This window comes from Urtica dioica, chromosome 3 (genome assembly GCF_054948205.1).
Source record: "Urtica dioica subsp. dioica isolate 48M chromosome 3, U.dioica_male_clone48M_v1_H2, whole genome shotgun sequence".
In the NCBI taxonomy this organism is placed as follows: Eukaryota; Viridiplantae; Streptophyta; class Magnoliopsida; order Rosales; family Urticaceae; genus Urtica; species Urtica dioica.
The window spans coordinates 47,039,344-47,050,986 of NC_142758.1; the positions used below are offsets into that span (position 1 = coordinate 47,039,344).

The 11,643-nt window shown below is 29.5% G+C and overlaps 1 protein-coding gene and 1 long non-coding RNA gene across 2 annotated transcripts; both read left to right on the plus strand.

Annotated features, from left to right (window-relative positions):
- Positions 1–1,444: 1,444 nt before the first annotated feature.
- LOC149403223 (uncharacterized) lies at positions 1,445–10,445 on the plus strand. The gene is made up of 4 exons (XR_016296020.1): positions 1,445–1,800; positions 4,440–4,505; positions 9,503–9,611; positions 10,193–10,445. It is a non-coding gene; the product is annotated as an uncharacterized LOC149403223 (long non-coding RNA).
- On the plus strand, positions 4,911–7,471 carry LOC149403224 (uncharacterized). Its single transcript, XM_089608749.1, is given in 2 exon segments — positions 4,911–5,339; positions 5,342–7,471. Coding segments are annotated over 2 exon segments (2,559 nt in total).
- Positions 10,446–11,643: the final 1,198 nt, after the last annotated feature.

Genomic DNA, 11,643 nt, shown 5'->3' on the forward strand with positions numbered 1-11,643 from the left:
ATATACATATAATCATAAAAAGCTTCCTCTTTTTTTCTTCTTTCCTTTTATGATTAAATGTACAGAATAAGACGTTGATTTTCTTGCGTTCGTACATAATGGCAATGTGACTCACACAGCAACGATGATTTAGAGCAAGAAAATCCAAAACTAATCGCACCATGCTAGTTCATTATTAGGCCACGTTTACGTATTTTCGTTTGGGATAAGAGCAAGAAACTTGATTATGAAACTTTTCTAATGATGGGCGTGTTTGGCACAGCTTTTTTAAGTCTGTTTTTGCTGTTAGCAAAAACCAAACTGCAATCTTACTATTTGGTAAAACAGTTTTTGGAAAAAAATTCAAAAACGATTTTAAAAATTGTACATGAGTCACAAAAGCTACGAATCTTAGCTTTTAGAAAAAGCGTTTTTGTATTTGATATAAAATAACTTTAATATCCTCACGTGATTATCCATAGCACTGTTAAATATTTAATTTATGTCTATTTTAGTCCTTTTATTATAATATATTTATTTTACCAAACGCAAAATCAGTTTTTGTTACCAGCAACAACTGTTTTATAAACAGCCTACCAAACACCTGTCAGTTTAAAAAAAAACTCTGAAAGCGTTTTTTTTTTTAAAAGAAAGTTATGCCAAACGATGCCATTAAAATAGAAATTGAAAATATGTTTTTTTTCTGCTTTATCAAATATTATATATATATATATATATATATATATATATATATATATATATATATATATATATATATATATATATATATACGCGCGCGCGCGCAAGAAACTTGATCATGGCTCATGAGACTTCAATAACATTATTTCAGTCCGGATAAGAACAAGAAACTTGATCATTCTATTCTATATATACTAAAAGAGAGTACACTATCACTGTAGAAAGTTTAATAACCCATCAGTGAATAAAGTTTTTTTTTAATCTGAATAATAAAAAAAAAAACAGTGTTATGTTAGACTCTTAGGTCATGTTTGGTTCTTATCTCAAAAACAATTTTTGAGTTTTTTAGTTGAAAATTTTGAAAACAAAAAGTGAAAATGTGTTTGTTTTAATTTTTTGGAAAAAATTTTCAAAAAATTTTGAAGTTGTTTTGTAAAAAAGTAAAGAAAACTGAAAACAAATAAAATGTGTTTTTGGAAAAAAAATTTCTTCTCTTCTCTCCTCCTTCTCCTCATCTTCTCTTTTCATTTCTTCAAAAACAAAAATGAAAACTGTACCAAACACTTTTTTCAGTTTTTTCACTTTCTCAAAAACAAAAATGAAAACTGTACCAAACAGTTTTTTGAAAACAACTCCAAAATAATTTTTCAGTACAACTACAAAAATTAAGAAATAGAAAACAAAAACTTTTTGAGTTAAATACCAAACACAACCTTACTTGCCGTATATGATTATCTCCACTCCCACCATTTTGTTTGGTCATCCTTATCTCTTTATTGTGCTGCTAATTCTACAACCACAAGCCGAAAAAAAAAATAAACCAAAGAAAGAAAGAACAGAAAACAACAATAGTGAAAAAAAAGAAAGAACAGGGAAAAAAAAAAAGCGAACAACAACAATAGTCGGCGATCAAAAACAACAATCCACAAAAACAACTCCACCACCATCATCAATCATCTCTTCCATGTCCTACCTTCTTCTTCTTACTCGCGCTACCACGAAATCACCGACCCATAGCCCGCGCTCTGGCTGAGAAGAACGGCCGCCGCGAGCCGCCGATCGAGAACGACCGCCGGTGAACGAGAGAGAGAGTGTTGGAGAGTTCAATTCCACAAAAACAAGGTGAAAATCTCTTACCCGGATTGGAATTGAGGAATTAGGGTTTGAGATTGTAAAATTGGGAGTTTTTGATATCCTTGATAATTTTAGTGAAATTGATTCAGCTAGATTGGTGTTGTTTAGCACTCGAAATTCTGAATTGGATTTGTTTTGTTTGGAATTTCTTGATTTCACCGAAAATTGGAAACGAATTAGGATCGTCGCAGGTTTTGTGGTATTAACAAAGACTCATGCCATTATTTTGATTCAGTTTAGAACAAAGCTGTTCTTTCCTTTTGAATTTGGCGATAAGAACTTGGCAAGATAAGATTGTAGAAGTTAATTTTTGCATGGCTTGACTTCTCTGTGTTATTTTAATAAGGCTGTCCTTTCTTAGCAAACATTGGCAGAGGCAGCCAAGTTCATGGCTGCTTTTGTTGAGCAATGGCAAGGGAATTTAATCTTGGAATCCTTATCTTTTCAGAGCCATGAAAACTAAACCTTTGCGCGCGCGCGCGCACACACACACACACACAAAAAAAGAGCCTTTGCGGTTGTTTTTCTCTTCGTTTGCTGCTTAATCTTATGTATCTGTATTGATATTTAGTTGTTCAGTGCTGAGCTTTAATCTGATGATACTCTAAAAAAGAGTTGAATCACTTTTTTTTATAAGCTTTGGTGGTTTCGCATATTTGTTTATGATCGTTTTGAATTTTACTTTTCCTGCCCGTCGTTTCTTTTTTAGCAGCACTTTAGGAATGTTAAACTGAAAATTTCATGAACATCAGGGAGCTCAGTGTGAGTGGTTGTGTTGTTTTGTTTTGGGTAGAACGTGGAAGATAACGAGTACTCGGAGAGCGTTGATCCATCGTTGGAGTTCACTTTTATGTTCTAAATTGTAAACATTTTTCGAAATGAGATGATTTTCATCATCCGGCTAATGCACAGAGAGAAAAAATTAAAGAAAATCTGTAGGTCTCACCACAAAGAATTTTAAGCACAGTTTACACTTATTTTTATCAGCGATTATTATCCGCAGATGCCATCATTTGGATGATGAGTATCATCACTTTTTTCAAAATACAATATATATTCATAACAATTAAAAAATATTTGATAACACACGCACCAAGAAAAAACAAAAAAACTTTCTGAAGAAAAGGAAAACACTTCCGATTATCCAACTTTGTAGGTTAATATGATGTTATATTTATGGTTTTTTTCTTCAAGATGTGAGCTTTATCTTATTTTTTTCAGGAGTTAGTATATATGTCGATATGATATATGGGCTGTACATAAATATTTGACATTCAGTTTCGTTGTCTTCTGAAATCAAAGTTGTCACACAAAAAATGGGTTTTTTCCCCCTTCAGGAGATGGTATGTATGTCTATATTATGCATAGGTTGTGCATAATATTTCAGCCTGCTAAAAAATGGAATTATACCAAGTACCAAGTTCAAATGGTTCGGTGGTCGTCAGTCAGTAAATTTATCAGTAAATATATCAATCATATGAATATATCAATGTTATGAATTTTTTTTAAAAAACGTCAACATTTTTTTAATAAGGGTTTAGATATTACTTTTATGAAATTAAAAAAATATCCTGCCATATACGAGAAGGAGAAGTATGAAGTATGTAATGTATATCTTGAGTGCTTATTTATGGTGCTATTTTCTTTTCAGATAGCTTTAGTTTCGTCGTCGGTCTAACGGTGCTTATTTCTTCAACAAATTAATAGTCAAAATTATATACATTTATTTTGGCTTTGTTATTTGCATGAGGATTGTTTTTTATTTATTTATTTATTCTTCTGTTAATTTAACAAAGTCACTATATTGCTACTGTGTTATATTTGTTGATCATATAATTAGTTCTCAACAAGATCAGTTACATATGCATTATCAGCGCTTTATTCAAACTACCAAATTTAAATAATTTTGTTATAATTCTTAAAAGTATCGTTATAATAAGGGGATATTGACTTTAGAAACCCAAAATTATTTTATTTGATGTTTTAGTGCTATGATAAAACTCAGTTTCTTTAATCAAATGATAGCATGGTTTAAATTTCATGGGGTAAAATGAATTTGTAGGAAATAATTAAAATATACTACGAGAAGGGTTAGCTACGTTATTAAAGTACCCTCATGAACGCGAAAATAATTTGTTAAAACCAAACAATACTTACACGATCATGCAAGAATTATCTACGTCAAAAAAAGGGGAAAAAAAAACCCCCCCTTAAATTACGCAAACAATAGATATAGTCTAAAAGTTTATTTTTTTAAATAGTAGTCCAAAAGTAATTTGATCACATATAAACTATCTATGTCTATGTATAATATATATATATATATATATATATATGAATATACATATAATTAATATTCATTTTTAAGTATATTAAGATTTTTTTTTATTATTTGAAATTGTATATACTTATTGTGTGTGTGCGGGTTTTTTTTTTTTTTTTTTTTTTTTTTTTTTTTTTGTGTATCTTTGAAGGCTCTAGGAAATGAGATAATAAGGGCCTTTTGGGAATCTATTCTTTCAATTGTGATTTAGCGAAGTCAGTATATTGCTAATGTGTAATCTTTAAACCCCTTTTTTTCCCCGGAGTTAATTACATATATATCATTACTACTTTTTTTTTTTCAGATAGTGGCCTTTAGTGTGGTCGTCGGTAGAGTGCTGATTACTTCAATAAAACTATACGTCATTCACGTAAGTTTTTATTTATATTCATGTGTTAGTTTGAAATTATATCCTAATACTATTGTTTTAGATTAAACTGTTTTACTTATCATTTTCCATATAATTAACTACAAAATATATATACTTTAACTAATAAATAAATATAATTACTAAAAAATTACATTGGGTCACTGTATATACTAAGATATTAGGTTCATTTGTAACTATTATATTTAACTAATTAAGATTACTTATTGTGTGTAATAAATAATCATGTTTAAGCTATGTATGCATGATGCTTAAGTGTGTAACAAATTTTAATTCTTTTTTATAAGAAGATAAATTGACTTCATTTCGTTTTATAATATGATTTTGTTTATTTTAAGTTCTTCAACTAATCATTATCTCATGTTGTTTTCTTTGTACTTATAAGTCATGGGTAGAAAACGTACACATCCTTTTCTGGATCATTCCGATACCGTAAAAAACAAAACCCCGAAATTTAATAATATGAGGAAGCATATTCCAAAGAATACTAAATACCAACACAATGAAAATTCAGACTGTACTTCCGGAACTTCAACTCTACCCACTCGCAGTCAAACAAGATTGTCGTTGATTTCTAATATGCAAACAATAACAAAAGAAGTACCATCACAAGAAGACTTATACTTAGATTTGGGTGATTGTAAATATCGTTGTCAGTATTGCGGGGCCTATTTTTGGTTAAATGAAAGCGTAAACGATAATTGTACACCAAAATATAATTTATGTTGTCAAAACGGGAAAGTGAAATTACCATTACCAAAAGACAGTCCTCCGATATTAGATACTTTGTTAGATTACTATGGTGGATCAGAGAGTATTTACTATAAAAAAAAAATATCCGTACATTGAATTCAATGTTGGCTTTTACATCTTTTGGAGCAAACATAGATTTAAATATAAACAATACTCAAGGCCCATACATTTTTAAAATCTCTGGTCAAGTGTATCATCTACTAGGATCTTTACTACCTACTGATGACAATCGTCCGAGATTTGCACAACTATATATACACGATACAGAAAATGAAATCCAAAACAGAATGTCAACATTAACATTTGATGATTCTTCAAGATCTATTACTGAATCAATTATTACAAAGTTAGTAAATATGTTGGATGAAAAAAATATATTAGTACAAATCTTTAGAATAATAAGAGATAGATTTAAAGAAACCAATCTTCCATGTATAAGACTGAGACTTTTAGGTCGTAGAAACTCTGATTCGAATCAATATGATTTACCAACATCAAGTGACATTGGTGGATTAATAGTTGGTGACATTGGAGAATATGAAAAAGGAAAAGATATAATAGTAGAAACAAAATCAAATACTTTACAACGGATTACAAAATTACACCCTTCATATATGGCGATGCAATATCCATTACTATTTCCTTATGGGGAAGACGGCTACACTCCAGATTTAAAATGGAATACTGACCATTTGAAGAAACAACCATCCAGGAAAAGAATTCCTATGCGAGCATTTTATTGCTACCAATTACAAGAACGCTCTAATTCAAAAAATACTTTATTGAGAAGTGGTAGATTGTTTCAACAGTATTTAGTTGATGCATACGCCTCTGTAGAAGAAGATCGATTAGATTTCGTAAGAAGAAACCAAAAAACTTTAAGGTCCGAAATATATCAAGGTATACAAGATGCTATTAATAGGGGAGAGACTGATGCAAATACAATAGGAAAAAGAATTATTCTTCCATCAAGTCACACCGGAAGTCCTAGATATATGATACAAAATTATCAAGATGCGATGGCAATTTGTAGAGAATATGGAAATCCTGATTTATTTATAACATTTACATGTAATCCAAAATGGTCAGAAATCACAAGAGCGTTATCTAAAATTCCAGGCCAGAAACCAGAAGATAGGCCTGATATTACAACAAGAGTTTTTAAAATGAAATTAAATTTAATACTTCAAACCATAAAATTGGGAAATATATTTGGACCGGTTATTGCTGATTTATACGTTGTGGAATTCCAAAAAAGAGGCTTGCCACATTGTCATTTCTTATTTTGGTTACATCCCGAAAATAAAATACATGATCCATTACAAATAGATAAAATCATTTCAACCGAGATACCAAATCCAACAGATGACTCATTAGGATACAATATCGTCACTGAATTTATGATACATGGACCATGTGGTCTTGCAAAAACAAATGCTGCATGTATGAAGAATTCAACATGTTCTAAAAGATTCCCTAAACAAATTAGAAATGAAACAACAATTGATGAGAATGGCATTATTAATTATAAACGCAGAGATACAAATCTATATTCAGAAAAAGAACATATCAAATTAGATAATAGATTTGTTGTACCTTATAATAGAGAACTTTGCCTCAAGTTTTGTGCTCATATAAACACTAAAATTTGTTCACAGTCAATGTTAATTAAATACCTATTCAAATACTTAACAAAGGGTCCTGATCGTATAAGAGCCGTTTTTGAAAATAATATATGCTCAGAAAACTCTAATGAAGCAAATATTACAGAAGTCGATGAAATTAAAAATTATATTAATTGTCGATATATAACACCTTATGAAGCTATATGGAGACTATATGAATATCCTATACACCATAGAATACCTGCTATTCAAAGGTTATCAATTCATTTACCATGTACACAAAATATTACGTACCATTCCAATCAGAAACTTGAAAATATTTTAAAACAACCTGGGATTCAAAAAACATCTTTAACAGAATGGATGGAAATAAATAAATCTAATGATGAGGCTAGAGAACTTACGCATACAGAATTTCCAAAGAAATGGGTTTGGAACAAAAAAGATAAAATATGGACTCCAAGACATTCTGGCCATACAATTGGACGAACATATTACGTTTATCCGAATTCAGGAGAATTGTATTATTTAAGATTACTACTAAATCATAAAAAAGGTGCTACGTACTAGCTTTGAATCGTTACGAACAATTGACAATATTAAATATCCAACATTTCAATCAACATGCAACGCTTTAGGATTATTAGGTGACGATAAAGAATGGGACGATTCAATTTTTGAAGCTACATTTATGTCAACATCAACACAACTAAGACAATTGTTTGTTTTGATTTTATTATTTTGTAATGTAAATGATCCTATCAAGTTGTTTGAAAAGCATTGGAAATTTATGACTGACGATATCATATTTAAAATTCGTAAATTATTCAATAATGATTGTTTTCAGATACCTGATCATGAACTATATGATTATGTATTATATGAACTACAAAAGATATTAAATATGAATTCATCAAGTTTGCAGAGCTATAATTTACCACTACCAAAACAATCATTACTTGATGATTTGAATAATAAACTTTTAAGAGACGAGTTAAATTACGATACAAATAAATTAAAAAGAAGAACATTTAAAATTAGTTGGTTGCTTAAATGAAGAACAAAGAGACATATATAACAAAATTATAGACGCGGTTACAAAGAACAATCACAAATTATTTTTTATTAGTGGTCATGGAGGAACTGGGAAAACGTATCTATGGAATACTATAATTAGTAAACTAAGATCAAATAATGAAGTTGTTTTAGCTGTTGCATCATCTGGAATAGCATCTTTATTATTACCAAATGGGAGGACAGCACATTCTAGATTCAAAATACCTTTATCAGTTGATAAATTATCTACATGTTACATTAAAAAAACAAACACAATTAGCAAAATTAATTGAAAAAACATCTCTTATTTTATGGGACGAAGCACCAATGAATAACAAATATTGTTTTGAAGCCCTTGACAAAGTCATTACAAGATTTGAGAAATAGTTACGATACACCATTTGGAGGAATGACTATAGTATTAGGTGGTGATTTTCGTCAAATATTACCTATTATAACAACAGGATCTAAAGAACATATAATTGATGCAACATTAACCAATTCTTATTTGTGGAAATATTTTGATATTTTAACTCTAACAAAAAATATGAGACTTGATCGACATAATATATCGTCAAAAGAGAAAGAGGAAATTACTGAATTTTCTACGTGGATTTTAAACATTGGTGACGGTACTGTAGATGGAATAAAAGATTTAGAAAATGAAGATGCGACATGGATAAATATACCTGAAAAATATATATTACATTATGATTTAAACCCAATTGAAACCATTTTTCATTCAATATATACTGATTTCTTTACTAATTTTAATAATATTGAATATTTAAAACAACGGACAATTGTAGCCCCACGAAATAAAACCGTAGATGAAGTAAATCAGTACATTTTATCAATACTACCAACTGATTCTAAAACGTATTATAGCTGCGACACAATTTCACCATCACATGGAAACGTAGATGAACTAAATCTTTTATATCCTGAGGAATTTTTAAATAAATTGAATTTTAATGGACTACCGCCACATGAGTTAACTTTAAAAATAGGAACACCTATTATATTATTACGGAATTTGAATCAATCTTTAGGATTATGCAACGGTACAAGATTACTTATCACACAATTAACAAATAGATTAATTGAAGGACAAATAATTAATTCTGACCACACAAATGAAAAAGTTTATATTCCTAGAATAGAGATGACTATACATGAATCAAAATGGCCTTTTATTTTAAAAAGAATGCAATTTCCAGTTAAAATATCATATGCTATGACTATTAATAAAAGTCAAGGACAATCTCTTGATAAAATTGGTCAGTATATAGAAAATGAAATTTTTACTCATGGTCAGTTATACGTTGCATTATCTAGAGTAAAATCACCACATGGATTATTTATATTGATTCACGAATCCATGAATAAATATCCAAATCATGTAAAAAATATTGTTTACAAAGAAATTCTCCATTGTACAAAATAGGACAAATACTACAGTTGATTTCTTATGAAATGACATTTATGGCTAATATACTATTATAGGAGTTGACAAATAATGGAAATACTAATTTAAATTCATAGGAGCCTCAGCGATTCAGCACTGGCCACTGGGTTTGCTATGAAAAACCTCAGGAAAGACGTTACCACCAGTCTGTTAATAAATCATTACTATGTTCAACTTGATGAATAGGTAAGCACATAGAATTTATCTCTGTCAAGTTATATTGTTAGAATCAGTATTCTCATATACCCCTGTAATTGTACAATTTATCATTTTTTCACGATGTGTATCAACTACTTCATTCTTTTTCCGACTCCATATACTCATTTTCTTTTTCGTACAGTATAAGCGCACTCTTCTTAAATTAGTTTTGCATTATCATCATGTCTGCCTAGCCAAATTTGTATTTAATAGGACTTCCATCATTTGAATTACAAATACGAGGTTGTTATAAATATATATTTTTATATCTAAAAAGGAGTTACAGCTTTTCTTTATTTATTGAAGAATGTTTAAGCACATTACATGTTATGAACGTATTTATCTCATAACATTTTGGAATCAGTTCTTAATTTTTTTTTTTCTCGCTTTTTCCCGTTCACTATTTAACAAAGCTTCGAAATGAAATCATTGCATGTCATAAACCTTATTAAGCAGCGCAATTGTGTTATGATATTACATTTAATATTGTTTTTTTCAGTTGACAAAATGTAAGTTATTAACTTTGATTCTATTATGTACTTAATACTTCTTGAGATTCTTTTTTGCAGACGGCCGAAAGTTGCTCAGCAAAATTCATCATTCTGCAAAGTCTTTCTATAGAGTATCTGTGTATATTTGTGTGAAGTACCTGGTTATAAATAAAAAAAATTACCTGTGTATGCACATATGTTTGAAATATTTACATTTCAAATACACAGCTTTTTTTTTCATCATATTCTAAATATATAAATGTAATTACCTTTGAAAATATTATTGACACTTCATAATAGATCTGATTTTTTAAACCCCAAAAAAAAAAAATCAAAGAAGATCACATTGTGTTGCTGCCGAATATTTTGATAAAATATAGTTATTGAATAAAGAAAAGGGTTCTCAACAAATTTTTATTCTCTTGACATTTTATTTGTCTTCTCAAAATTTTGGTCCACGTGAAGGCAAAAAGGCACATTCACATTACACTTAATACTTAACACTTACGTTCAAAGTTCAAAGTTCAAACTAACCTATAATGGTTTTCAAATTCCTACCATTTACCAAAGCTGTGTCAGAATAAGTATTGATGCTATCCCATATGCCAACTTTGAACACATACCCATTTTCTAAAAACCCTTCGTACTTATCTCTAACAAATCCTTTTTCAATCTGAGGAATAAAAAAAAAAAAAAAAAAACCGGATTGCTCTGCTGAACTACGCTTCAATTATCCCAGGTTTATTTCGCTGCTATTTTCATTCTAGATTAGCGTATTATAACAGTTATTTTCTTCAAAATTATACCCATTTTCTTCTTGCTGCGTGGTATAGCTATTTCAATAATGAAAACAAATGAAGATTACTTTTATTGAAAGGCAAAATTTGTTTTACAACAATGTGTAGTGAAAAATCTGTTCGAGTCGAGCACAGCTTCAAGTCGAGCCGAACTATTTGGTTTGGCGATAAATTAAGATTGAGTTTTTTTTTTTTTTTTTTTTTTTTAAATGGGACTATTCTATCTTAGAGATAATATTTCAATAGGATTGTTGATGTCATATGAGAACTCGAGCATTATAAAAATAAATATTTATTGTTTTTTTTATTGACCATGGATTTAGGAGGTCCACATTCGTGTGCCCAATAGTGGTGATCATCAATGTCATACGTTCTCAGTTACTTATCCAAGACTACATTCTTAACAACAAAAAATCTTCAATATAATTAATGAAAATTGGTTCTTTATTTTTTTTTTCTTGATTTAATAATGTAACTGTATTCAACAATATTTGTTGATCATATAATTAGTTCTCAACATGACATGTATATATATCATCAGTTCTTTTTTCTTCCCAGATAGTGACTTTTAGTTTGGTCGTCGATCTTAGTTGGTCCTGCAGTGCCGATTCCTTCGGCAAACCGAGTACGTCTTTCCCATTATTCTTTTGTTGATTTAACAAAGTTAATATATTACTATTGTAAAATCTTGAAAGCCACTTTTTTTTGCCCGAATTACACATATGTCATCAC